This window comes from Gekko japonicus, unplaced genomic scaffold, assembly GCF_001447785.1.
Source record: "Gekko japonicus isolate JY-2015 unplaced genomic scaffold, Gekko_japonicus_V1.1 scaffold2, whole genome shotgun sequence".
Lineage (NCBI taxonomy): Eukaryota > Metazoa > Chordata > Lepidosauria > Squamata > Gekkonidae > Gekko > Gekko japonicus.
This window is the reverse complement of record NW_015175358.1, coordinates 379302-392845: the sequence shown is the minus strand read 5'-3', so window position 1 is coordinate 392845 and position 13544 is coordinate 379302. Positions and strand designations below refer to the sequence as shown.

General features: G+C 47.0%; 1 protein-coding gene across 1 annotated transcript; it reads right to left on the bottom strand.

Moving 5' to 3' along the window:
- Positions 1-3777: 3777 nt before the first annotated feature.
- LOC107122238 (receptor-transporting protein 2-like) lies at positions 3778-8379 on the bottom strand. The gene is made up of 2 exons (XM_015425273.1): positions 8196-8379; positions 3778-4971 (listed from the first exon to the last, which is right to left on the bottom strand). The coding sequence occupies exons 1-2, from the start codon at positions 8360-8362 to the stop codon at positions 4389-4391; spliced, it is 750 nt and encodes a 249-aa protein (XP_015280759.1). The 5' UTR covers positions 8363-8379; the 3' UTR covers positions 3778-4388.
- Positions 8380-13544: the final 5165 nt, after the last annotated feature.

Below are 13544 nucleotides of genomic sequence, written 5' to 3'. Positions count from 1 at the left end.
TCACACATTTTTGTCTTGGCTCAGGAAGGAGGGTTTCAGCCCCTCTCCCCTGCTGTGCCTTTTCCCTAACCCTGGGAAAGAAGAAGAAGAAAAAGATATTGGATTTATACCCCACCCTTCACTCAGAGTCTCAGAGCTGTTTACAAACTCCGTTCCCTTCCCCTCCCCGCAACAGACACCCTCTGAGGTCGGTGGGGCTGAGAGAGCTATGAAAGAAACTACTCTTTTTCAAGAACATCTCTGACAGAACTATGACTTGCCCAAGGTCATCCAGCAGCTGCAAGTGGAGGAGTGGGGAATCGAACCCGGTTCTCCCAGATTAGAGTCCACGCACTTAACCACGACACCAAACATTTGTGTTTTTTGTGTTTTTAATTATGTTTTTATTGTAGTGGTTTCCTAATAGTATGCGCTACTGTAAAATTGTTGCTATATTACATAAATAAAAGTTATTTATAAAGAAAATACTTTTATTATCAAAGTTTACCTTTACTTTTTACACTTTGTACAAACAGTCAGTAAAATCAGCAGAAAGTTAAACTCCAAAAAGTAGGAAAAAATCTTGCCCAAAAGTCATGCGCTGTAACAGTTTTTTCCTCCCCCCTTTTGGCTTTTATCCTTAGGGGAACCTGTTAACACGCTCCCCCCTCCCTCCCTCCAGCTGTTAATTAAGATATCTCAGCTGTGCAGCTCTTGGCGAGATTAAAAAAAACAAACAAACTGGGGAGTTCCTGCAATGACTTGCAAGGTCAATCCTTTCCCTGTAGCCCTCATTTAGTTCTTCAGAGTTCCTGCTTTGTACACGAGCCGGTCTCTTCCTTACAATGTGAAACTGCCTTATATTGAACTGGCCCATCAGAATCCGTCCTCGTCTGGCAGGGGCTCTCCAGGGTCTCAGGCGGAGGTCTTTCCCATCACCTCCTGCCTGGTCCTCTTAATTGGAGACACCGAGAATCAAACTGGGAACCTTCTGCATCCCAAGCAGATGCTGTGCCACTGAGCCACAGCCCCTCTTGACAGCTCTCCAGGGTCTCAGGCGGAGGTCTTTCACATCACCTCCTGCCTGGTCCTTTTCAACTGGAGATGCTGGGGACTGAACCCGGGACCTCCTGCATGGCAGGCAGAGGCTCTTCCACTGAGCCACAGCCCCTCTTTACAGCTCTCCAGAGTCTCAGGCTGAGGTCTTTCACATCACCTCCTGCCAGGTCCTTTTAACTGGAGATGTCGGGGACTGAACCAGGGACCTTCTGCATGCCAAACAGAGAGATTGCCACTGAGCCACAGCCCCTCTTTACGGCTCTCCAGGGTCTCAGGCGGAGGTCTTTCACATCACCTACTACTTGATCTCTTTTAACTGGAGATGCCGGGGGATTGGACCTGGGACTTTCTGCATGCCAAGCAGAGGCTGTATCATGGAACCACACTTCCTTCCTACCAGGGCTTACACTTAGCCTAAGTATCTGTTTTCAACACCAGGACTGAGAAAATGAATAGTGTTTTTTAAGTAATTCTGAGAATAGGCAGAAGAATTGCAGTCTCCTGTCTCCCCGTACGTTTAGAATTCAGAAACAAATTTTAGCATTATTACGGGGAGGGGAATTCCTTTTTCCGAAATTAACTTTTAAAGATATATTCCTCTTGTTTTCTGTCCTCTTTTTCCTCTTTGGTTCCTTTGGGGGCCTCTTATTCTCTCCCCCCCCTCTTTTAAAAGAAGGATTTCTCTTTCATTTCTCTCTGATTTCTTTTTGAAGAAAGCCACGGAGCGAAATCCTTAAATTTGGCCAAACCTCCCTTTCTGCCCTTTCTCTGTTTGAATTAGTCTTTGATCAATAAAATAGATTATAAACAGACTCCAAGTTCTTAAAAAAGAGGATAAGGGGATTGTTGGCTTTCAAGGAGAAACTGGGTAAAGAGGAATTAAGAGAATATCTCTTAACAAGTGGGTAAGATGCTGAACTGCAGGCTGTGGAAGGTCAGTAGTTCAGCAGTTCAAGACTCGGGTGCCGCATGACGGAGTGAGCTCCCATCTCTAGTTCCAGCTCCTGCCAACCTAGCAGTTCGAAAGCAAGACATTGCAAGTAGATAAATAGGTACCGCTTCGGTGGGAAGTTAACAGCGTTCCGTTCACCTCGGTGTTTAGTCATGCCGGCCACATGACCACGGAAACGTCTTCGGACAGCGCTGGCTCTTCGGCTTTGAAACGGAGATGAGCACCGCAACCCTAGAGTCGGATTCGACTGGCTTTTGAGCAAGGGAACCTTTACCTTTACTTTTTACACTTCCAAGTTAGCATGCATTAGACCAGTATGTAGACTCACATGGATGGCTTTAAAGGGGAATTTAGAGAGGAGAGATCTATCCCTGGCTGCTAACTGCAGATAAGTGCAGAAAGATGCCATCCACCCTAGAAATCATATTTATATCCCAGCAAATGGGACTGCACTCTACCTATGAACTGAAAATCTGTTGCAGGCTTGTAGCTGGGAAGAAGGAAATGTTCTGGGGTGATCTGTCTATGCTTGAGGCCATCGTCCTCTGGCACCGCTCCCAACCAGTGAATACTTCAGAGCTTACAAATGACTCTGGCAGGAGTGGAACAAAAGGTTTACCAGCTAACGCCTCAGTTAAGACCATGTCTCCATCCCTTAGGTCTGACAGTCTAGCTTTCAAAAACAGCTATGGCTGTGGCCATCGTTATATCCTCTGGCCATTTGCTGCCAGAGGATGTTATGATGGCCACGAGCATAGACAGATTCCTGGAAGAGAGGTCTATCACTGGCTACTAGCCACGGTTAGTCAAGGGAACCTCCATGTCCAGAGGCAGTGAACCTCTGAATCCCAGTGCCAGGAGGCAACATCAGGGGAAGGCCTCGGTCTCTATGCCCTCTTGGTGGACCTCCAGAGGAACTGGTTGGCCACTATGTGAGACAGGATGCTGGACTAGATGGACCCCTGGTCTGATCCAGCAGGGCTCTTCTGTTCTCACGAAGGCCTCGGCCTCTGCCCTGTTGTTGGACCTCCAGCGGGACTCTTCTGACGTTATTCCATACTCGGGTGAGTGAAATTTTACTCAGATAGCAGATTGCTCAAGTAGTGATTAAGCTGTTTCCTTCCAAGACTGCTTTTATGGAAGGTGTCCTTTCAGAGGATACAAAAGCTTGTGACAAGATTTCAACAGCTTTCAAATAATCCTGTCTGAGTGTGTGTGTTTCCCCAGCCCAATTTGAGAAAACACTCCGTACAATCCTGTAGAGCAGAATCAGCTCTTGTACTTTATTGATCAACAAAGGAGGAAGGTGCAGATCCAATAAGGTTTTGGACCCCACAGCTCTCCCTCAGGTTACAATGGGAGACATAAAGTTTTATACCCCCATGACAGATAGAAATAAATTATAATTATTGGTTCCATCAAACTTTGTCATATATCCGTCACCAGGGCTATTTTTGGGCAGGAACGCACAGGAACGGAGTTCCGGCTGGCTCCTGAGTTGGCCACGCCCAGCAGGAACTCATTAGCATAATAGGCCACACCCAATAGCAGAAACTCATTAGGATTGGCTACATTAGGGTTGTGTGGCCTAACATGCAAAGGAGTTCCTGCTACAAAAAAGGCCCTGGGTTTTGACAACAAACAAGGTAAACAGAATAAGAAGGGAAAGGTGGGTGTGGCTGGATGACCACACTTCTGGTAACATGGGGTGTGGCCAAATGTGCTAATGAGTGGTGCAGTCAGGGTGTGGCCTAATATGCTAATGAGTTTTGCTGTTGGGTGTGGCCTATTATGCTAATGAGTTCCTGCTGGGCTTTTTCTATAAAAAGAGCCCTGTCTGTCACACCACTCTGATTGGGCCGAGGCCTGTAGGTTGGACTTTCTCAGGCAAAAATATACCTCCTTCAGTTGAACAATGGGCCTTCTTCTTCCCAGGCTATGAAGTGATAAAAAAGTATCTAATGTAACAGATATGGGTACATCGTGTAGTATGGTTTCCATCTAACGCAAGCTACCTGACATCGGGGACATGCGCAGTTACAACTGGCCATTATAAGCAAGGTCATAAGCAGTCAGTTACTGCCTGTCAGCATTTAGCATTTTCCCCAGAATACATTTAAGCAATGAACGAAAGTGAATATCTGAATATATGTCCATAATTGATTTCTGTTTCTGCAATTAGATTCATCAACGGCACTTAACATATCTGTAGGTCTGTGTATGTCAGAGGTGCTAACGGAATCCACTAAGGTTAGCCTACTAAGTCAGACAAAGTGCCGAGTGCATAACAGTGTTTCATAAACTGTGCGTATAACAAGGGTTACGGGGCTCCTACAAGCAGAGCAAATTGAGCAGGAGAGTTCTATCTCTGATAGCATATTCCTGGATTTGCTTTCGTCTACCCACTGTTTTGCCATATAAGATAGGCAGTGATCATTAAAATGAAAATCACACTTATCCAAAGGCAGTCAACGCAAGGAGAAGAAGGCTGTGTGGAGTCTATGGATGGCTGAGCCCGTGTCTTTGTCTCTTCAGTGTTCCTAGAATGCCCTAGGCTTTGGGCCTTCCCATCATGCTTTAGGACCCCGATGATGCCATTTGTGAATTTGGCTATGGGCCTTCCCAAGATGCCTTTAGAGCCCCGGTGATGCCATTTGTGAATTCCCAGTTTGCAGGCTTCACAATGCCGAGGTCTATGTGGCCCAGTGTGCCCCAATACCACCTCGAGGAGCTCGCTGCGGTCAACACGCTCTCGGTAGCATTTCTCCCTTATGTCCAGGATCAAGTGCCTTATGACGTTGCCGACATCCATCTCGGTGAATTGTGGCTCTTCGTACTTGTTTGGAAAACAGTTATCACACTGTTGCCTGAAGACCTTCATCCAGACGCATCCGTGGCACTGAAGCTGATCCCAGCGCATACGGAACAGGATGACGACCTGATGCGAGGACCACCAATGGTGGCATTGTGAACACGTAAAGCTAATGGGGGAGAAGAAGGAAGGAAAAGAATATCATATGAGCAAGGGCAAGCCAGTCCTCCTTCAGGAGTTATTCTGGACAATGGCCATTGATTTTTGTACCATTCATAGATCGTTTATGCCCAGGAACTCATTTCCCACATTCTCCGCAGGAGGAGGAGATTGGATTTATACCCCACCCTTCACTACCCAAAGGAGTCTCAGAGTGGCTCACAATCTCCCTTCCCTTCCCCTACACCTGAGAGAACTCTTTTGAGGACTGCTAGTGAGAGAACAGTTCTGGGCGAACTTGTGACTGACCCAAGGTCATACCAGCAGCTGCATGTGGAGGACTAGGGAATCAAACCCGGTTCTCCCAGATTAGAGTCCGCACGCTTAACCAGTACACCAAACCAGAATAATTTTCAGTAGAGTCACATGAGGATATGAGTTGTAGTTGTCCTTTCTACAAAGGGACCAGTTTCTACCTCTAAGGAAAACTGAGGCCACATGAGAAGAGACAGAGAAGGCATTGTGAGCAAAGATTCTACTTTGTGAGCTACTGGCATTAAAGCTGTGAGTGAGCGATTTGGCTGCTGGATCAATGAAGTTTGCTCCTTTATAACACGGAAAGAAGGAAGGAAGGAAGGAAGGAAGGAAGGAAGGAAGGAAGGAAGGAAGGAAGGAAGAAAGGAAGAAAGGAAGGAAGGAAGGAAGGAAGGGAAAAACGGCCCACAAAATAGGACCGCTTGCACTAATGTTATCTATTGGCATGAATTCATCCGTAGACATTTGGTGGAATGTTCGTAAACAGAAACTTTTGTTGATTATGAAAAGGAGAAGAAGAGATTGGACTGGACTGGATTGGATTGGATTTATACCCCACCCTTCACTACCCAAAGGAGTCTCAGAGCGGCTGACAATCTCCTTCCCCTCCCCCTCCCCACAACAGACACCCTGTGAGGTAGGTGGGGCTGAGAGAGCTCTTTTGAGAACTGTCCTTGAGAGAACAGCTCTGAAAGAACTTGCGACTGACCCAAGGTCACACCAGCAGCTGCCTGTGGAGGAGTGGGGAATCAAACCTGGTTCTCCCAGATTAGAGTCTGCGCTCTTAACCACTATTCCCATAGCTTATCATACCATTGGTCTATAGAGGGAACAGCCTGAGTTTTCCAGTGCTTCGCGATAATGCACTTGGCTGCAGTTAGAAATACCGAAATCAGTTCTCTTACCGCTTTTCAGACACATGTCTTGGGCCACAAACTAAGGAGGATAAGGGCGGGATCTTTGGGAACCTTGCAGGTTGTAAGTGTTTCTATCTCTGTTAAAATCGCATCCCAGAAATTCAAAATAACGGGACATTCCCACCAAGTAGGGTGGTATGTGCCCCGATGACCACAACCCTTCCAGCATGTGGGGGGATGTTCTGGTGATGAGTAGGAAAGCTTGACTGGAGTAAGATACCATCGCAGGAGAACTTTGACAGACTGCATTTGTATTAACAATGATTTAGAAGTGAAGGTTGAGGAACCCCAGATCTGAGCCCATTGATCGTCTGTAAGGGATCTACCTAGATCCTTATGCCAAGCTTGTTGGTAAGCTTCAACAGAGGGTGCATTACACTTCATTATATTTTTATATATTAAAGGAATCAAGCCTTTCTTCCGGAAATTTTTTGATGTCAGCTATCGAAGGAAATTCTATCCTTCATAGAGTTAAAAAGATGGGATACCTGTAGATATTCAAACCAGGGAATCTTGATGTGCCCTATTTTCTCCATTTCCACTTTCTCTAGAAGATGTTCTCGTTTTGAGATGTCCATAAATCTTGTCAGATTTAGCGATCTCCATCTAGCAATGAACCCTGATTCGCAGCCCGACACGAACCACATCTGGTTCAAAAAACCCATAGCAGAGGACCTTTCCGGAATTAGCTTCCTTCTAAATCTATCCCAAGTACTAAAGGTTGCCCATAAAAAAGGATGGTCAACACTACTGTCTAACCGCACGCTGGCGTGTTGCCATAGAACATCCCTAATAGAACCTGATCTAAGGAAAGTATCCTCAATCCATTTCCAATCAGCCTCTTATGATGAATGATATTGTTTTGCAAGATTCGACAGTATGGTTGCAGAATAATATAGATTTAGGTCTGGAATTGTCAAGCCCCCCTGAAATTTAGATGTACGTAGTACTTTAAAACTCACTCTAGGTTTCTTATATTGCCAAACGAAATTGTTAAAGTTCGTTTGCCATGCTCCCACTTGTGAAGCTGTCAAATTGATTGGTAGTGCCCTGAAGAGGTATAAAGAGAAGAAGAAGAAGAGATTGGATTTATACCCCACCCTTCACTACCCAAAGGCGTCTCAGAGCGGCTTACAAACTCCTTTCCCTCCCCCTCCCCACAACAGACACCCTGTGAGGTCGGTGGGGCTGAGACAGCTCTGACAGAAATGGCTTTTTTTTCAAGAACAGCTCTTATCAGAACTATGGCTTGCCCAAGGTCATCCAGCAGGTGCAAGTGGAGGAGTGGAGAATCAAACCCGGTTCTTCCAGATTAGAGTCCGCACACTTAACCACTACACCAAACTGGCTCTCCCCTTATTGCATTATGTTTAATGTAAGCAGGAAATCACTTTGAAAATGTGGAGGTGAATTCTGTAAAAATACAAGCAAGTAACTCTGGTTGACAGGTCTCCCCAGGGCCAAGGGTGGGTGATGCAGAGGGGGGTAAGGGTTGCCAGATCCAGGAAGAGAAATTCCTGGAGATTTAGGGTTGGAGCCTGGGGAGGCCAGGGAACTGAGTGGGGTACTATGCCATAAAAAGAGTCCACCCTTCAAAGCATCCATTTCCTCCCGGGGGAAACTGATCTCTGTACTCAGGAGCAACGTTCCCGCTAAGATGTGGAGTCCTGTGAGCAAAAATTCCACCTTGTGAGCTACTGGCATTAAAGTTGTGAGCGAGCGATTTGGCTACTGCATGAATTAGTTTGCTCTGGAGCCGTCCCTTCTTGAGCGAAAGGAAAAATGTGTGAGCCGGAGGCTAAAAAACTGTGAGCTCGCTCACACTAACTCAGCTTAGAGGGAACACTGCTCAGGAGATGAGCTGTCATTCCAGGGAATCCCCAGGTCCCACCTGGAGGGTGGCATCCCTGCACGTCACCATTCCCAAACCGCTGGCCGGCGTTTAAGCCCTCTGTTATAACATTCTTCCATTTGCCAAGTCATTACCAACCCAGTTCTTTACCTTGCGTGGGCGTGTTCCTGTAACACTTGTATCCATCCAGATTCCACGCCATTGAAAACAAGCTGCTGGTCCCTCTTCAGGCTCCAGGAATGGTTTGGCTTCACCACTCGGATCTGCCCCTGAAAGATCCTTCGCCAGTCATCCATCTTCAGCTTCTCCATGTTCATTTCTGCCCTGTTCTTGTTAGCTGCTAATAAAGAGTGCTGAACTTTTCAGAGGTTGCTGCTGGAAGAACTAACAGACGACGCTTCTTACAGCCAAACAATTCTAACCCGACCAGGAAACTGGAGAGTTCCTCTTCTTGGCAGCCTTCCCACAAACAGCCGGCAGCCAAAAAGTTTGGGAAACGAAAGTGAGCACTCTTGGGTCAAATCTGCGTTTGTTTTTCCCACGGGTGTCCCAGCCTTCTGACGTCTTCAAAAAAGTTGTCTACTTTTGGTTTCGTTTTCACGCCTCAACAGTGCTAGCATACTTTTGCACGTCCACATATGTTTATCACCTTCTCCTGGGGGCTCCACTGTCACTGCGCCTCCCCGCTGCTTTAAAAGAATCTTTTTTGGTGGAATCTGCATTTGCATTTTTAAATTGGCTTCATGCTGCTGTGACACTCTTTTTCTATGCTTGTTTGAATGTTGTTTGGAGAAGATTCTTTTAAAGCAGTGCAGAGGTGCGATGACAGTGGAGCCGTCCGGAAAGGCTGGCAAGTTCCAGTGTTCCCGCTAAGCTGAGTGACTGTGAGCTAGCTCAGTTTTTTAGCTTCCGCGCACACATTTTTGTCTCAGCTCAGCTTCAGAGCAAACTAATTTATTTTATTTCTATTTTATTTATTTCATTTTATTTCTATCCCGCCCTCCCCGCAATGCGGGCTCAGGGCAGCTTACAAGGCACTAGGTGCTATAAAAACAAGTACATTAAAACAGCAAAAGCTAAAATTATTAACATCTCACAGATACATGAAGGACTAAATTACACATTCTCCATTACATGTCATGAGGGGTCCGATGTCAAAATCCAAAACCAAAATCCAAGGGGAGACGGCATGAACTATGATGTTCCCAATTCCCAGAGGCCCATCCCCGACGGTCCTGCTCCGCAGATATGCGGTGGTGGTAGTGGCAGTGGCGGCCCCTATTCAAAAGCCTGGCGGAAGAGCTCCGTCTTACAGGCTCTGTGGAACTGTAAAAGGTCCCGCAGAGCCCTGATCTCCTCCGGGAGCTTGTTCCGCCAGATAGGGGCCGCCACCGAAAAGGACCTGCCCTTGTGGTAGCTAGCCTGGCCTCTTTAGGGCCTGGGGTCACTAAACGGTGCTGTGACCCCGACCAAAGTGCTCTTTGGGGCCTGTATGCGGAAAGGCGGTCCCTTTACACAGCAGCCAAATCGCTCAGCTCACAACTTTAATGCCAGTCGCTCACAAAGTAGAATTTTTGCTCACAAGACTCCACAGCTTAGAGGGGGCATTGGTGCTAGCTTGTGACAGTGAGATACCATCTCATCAGAATCCTGGATGGGCCATTGGTCTGATCCAGCATTGGCATCCTCTTACGTTCTTATGAGAAACATCTGGAGCAGAGGTTCATCAGTGGCTATTAGCTACAAGGTATAGAAAGGAGCTCTCGGTCTGGGGCAAGGGATGCTGTGTGTTCTTGGTGCTCGGGGGGGGGGGCAACAGTGGGAGGGCTTCTGGTGTCCTAGCCCCACTGCTGGACCTCCTGATGGCCCCTGGTATTTTTGGCCACTGTGTGACAGAGTGTTGGACTGGATGGGCCATTGGTCTGATCCAACACAGGCTTCTCTCATGTTCTTAGGTCTGGGGCAAGTGATGCTCTGTATTTTTGGTGCTTGGGGGGGGTCAACAGTGGGAGGGCTTCTAGTGTCCTGGCCCCACTGCTGGACCTCCTGATGGCCCCTGGTATTTTGGCCACTGTGTGACACAGAGTGTGGGACTGGATGGGCCACTGGCCTGATCCAACACTGGCTTCTCTTCTGTTCTCCTCCTCTCAGTCTCCTGCACTGAGGCTTCCATATGCTTGCACCAGAAGTCCGAATATCCGAGACAAAAACTCAGAAATCTTCTTGACAAAGAGAAGATTTATTCAGCGATAACAAATTCAAGCATACAGGAAAGTGCACAAAAAATATTCCCTGGTAGTTTAACAAAGCTCCGTCTTCTCTGGTACCATTTGGAAGTCAAGAACAGGTTCCAGAACACAAGATATATATATGCTACATTCACTGTTTGTCCCCTTGCCACGTTTATTTATTTTTATTTCGTTAAAGTATTTATATTCAGCCTTCCTGCCTATGTGGTCCAAGGCTGCTGGCAAACGAACAGAAGAAAAGAATTCACAGTGTAAATAGCTTCCCAACGAACAATCAACCAGACCAGCATTCTAGCAATAAAATCCAGCAAATCATAGTTAAATAACAAGAAGAGTTTTGGAGAATGAAAGCATTTTTGCCTAGCTTATAAAAAACTGAATTAGGTGCCATGTTTAATGTTTGAAGAGGGGGGACATCTACAGAAAAGGTATATAATCTCGTTGCACGTGTGGGATCGTACAGAATCTATAGATGTACTGAATCTATAGATGTACTGGTGCTTGGGGGGGGGGTTCAACAGTGGGAGGGCTTCTAATGTCCTGGCCCCACTGGCGGACCTCCTGATGGCACCTGGTATTTCTGGCCACTGTGTGATACAGAGTGTTGGACTGGATGGGCCTTTGGCCTGATCCAACATTGGTGTCTCTTATGTTCTGAAGCTCTCAATGCTTCCATGTGAAAGGTTCCCTTAACTGATGAGGCAAAAGGCATGTGGCCACAGAAACAGAAAGCACGTTGACTGTTCCATCTCAAATAGAATTTGTCCAATGTACATTATCTAGGAAACGCACCTTTTAAAATAAATGAAGTGATAATCCAATCTTTATGGCTACCACTAAAATTGTAAGAAATCTGATTCTGCTAAAAACAAACAAAACCCATCAGCAAATGTTTGTCTAGTTTAGGGTATGGGTAATGTGAGAGTTCTTCGAGGATATGAATCAGCCGCTTTACAGGGTTCTTTTACATCCGCACAAATCCTTTCCTGAACTTCCAGGAAAAGTGAGCTTAAATAGCTCGCAGCAACCTAAAAGCAAAAACATCACAAAAGCAACATGACCGCCCCCCACCCCGTAGATTGTGTAGCTGTGTGCAAAAAGAAATCCTTGTGTAATTGTCAAAAGTCTAAAAATGTATTTTTTATTTTTTAAAAAGGTATTTATATTCAGCTTCCCTGCATGGGGTGTCCAAGGCTGCTGGCAAACAAACAGAAGAAAATCAACTGGGTCTAATTCGTTTAGAGAATCTGGACCTTGTGAGAAAATGTGGGGTACTGTGCGGCTACAGAATCTAGAAAGCTGCATCCACCTTGAATGTCTTCAGGGATGATTTAGAAGGTAGTTTTTCCTCTCCTTTATAATTATTGGGGACGGGAACATGGCTTGTCAGTCCCCCAGTCAGATCGGAGGATTCCCCGTCTCCAGCCAGTTTGGTGTTGTGGTTAAGTGCGCCGACTCTAATCTGGGAGAACTGGGTTTGATTCCCCACTCCTCCACTTGCACCTGGCTGGATGACCTTGGGCAAGCCATAGTTCTGATAAGAGCTGTTCTTGAAAAAGAGCCGTTTCTGTCAGAGCTCTCTCAGCCCCACCTACCTCACAGGGTGTCTGTTGTGGGGAGGGGAAGGGAAAGGAGTTTGTAAGCCGCTCTCAGACACCTTTCGGATAGTGAAGGGCAGGATATAAATCCAATCTCCTCCTCCTCCTCCTCCTCTTCTTCCTCTTCTTCTTCTTCTTCTTCTTCTTCTTCTATGGGCTTTTCCGCATTCTACTTTCCCTTGCTTGTATATTCCTGTTTCTTCCCCCCCCCGGGGGGGTATTTATGTTTTTTGCTCCCTCTAGTGGTCGATTCGATATCATACCAGTTTAATGTCTGTGCTGTAGCAATCTGGGAGGGGGAGGAGCCTCAGCCCAGGGCAGGGAGCAGAAGCTTGCCTATCTATCTTTCCTGAGCGTTTGAGAGAGTCTGGGAAAGCAAGCTATGACGCAGCAGCAGTAGCAGAACTGGAGGAAGAAGCAGGAGACAGCCAGTCCCTTTCGGGCCTGGTTGTAGCCCCCGGGGGGGGGGCTGATCCGCCCCCCGGGCCGCATGTTTGACACCCATTCTTTAAACTATCGGTTTTTACAAGAGAGGGAAATGAGAACATGGAAAAGGCCATTGCTTGTTGAGGGAAAAGGTTGAGGGCGGTTTTTAAGGGGGGGGGGGGGGGGGGGGGGGGTATTGCAAAGAAGAAGAAGAAGAAATGCATGCTAAATCCCACCCCCTACTTCTTTTGAAAGCAGAATGCACAGAAAAGCAAAAAAAGTATGGCAAGGAAAAAAAGCACAATTCTCTGGAATTCCTCCCACCCTGAGGACTGAGTGAGAGAGGCGGGTCTCATGAAGTCTTCCTCCCAGTCAATAGAGGGAGCCAGAGAAGTGGGTGTTGCTGTCAGCCAGAAAGTCTCTGTTTCAATGCACATCCCGTGCTCGCATGCCTCGCAGTTGCGCTTATCATGTGGGCCTTCCACAATTCCTTCAACAACACAATGACGACGGCGTCTCTTGGGCTCTCCGTAGCTCTTCTCAAGGATCTTTAGAGCCAAATTGTACAGGATGGTCTCAAGGGCCTTCTCACTGAAGATGGGCTCCTCGTACCTGGCCATCGTACATCTACAGCATTTCTGTCTGAGCATCCACATCTTCACCTGGCCTCGGCTCTGACCCCAACTCTTCTCAAAGCGAAAGTGGAAAAGAATGACCGACTGAGCTGACATCCAGCACCTAGAACAAACCGAACACTCGAACCTGGCGGGAGAAAGGAATGAGACCAATGACCAATGAACAGCACTGAGTGAGAATTCACAGAAAATTCAAAAACATCACCAACTCTTCCTTGCTCTTGCGATGTCCCTCAGTCATCGTGCAAACGCCTGTCACTCCAGCCTAGGCAAGAACTGTGGTTGCCATCCTCCAGGTGTGGCCTGGAGCAGTGTTCCCTCTAAGCTGAGTGAGTGTGAGCCAGCTCACAGTTTTTTAGCCTCCGGCTCGCACATTTTCGTCTTCGCTCGGGAAGGAGGGCTCCGGATGAGCAACCTAATTCATGGAGTAGCCGAATTGCTCACTCACAACTTTGATGCCCGCAACTCACTGTTGTAAGAAAAATGTGGGTGGCTGCACGTGTCTGTGAAAGCATGTTTACCCGTGTCACCCACACTCTTCCCTTGGTTTGTGTGTCTCCTGAGTGATGCCTCCTTACCAAAGGCAGAGGT

Bases quoted from the DNA above. Each gene is read 5' to 3' on its own strand.
- LOC107122238 (XM_015425273.1), bottom strand. From the start codon at position 8,362: ATGAACATGGAGAAGCTGAAGATGGATGACTGGCGAAGGATCTTTCAG. The intron at 4,972-8,195 runs GTAAAGAACTGG...CTCCCCCATTAG, and splicing joins CAGGAACACGCCCACGCAAG to CTTTACGTGTTCACAATGCC.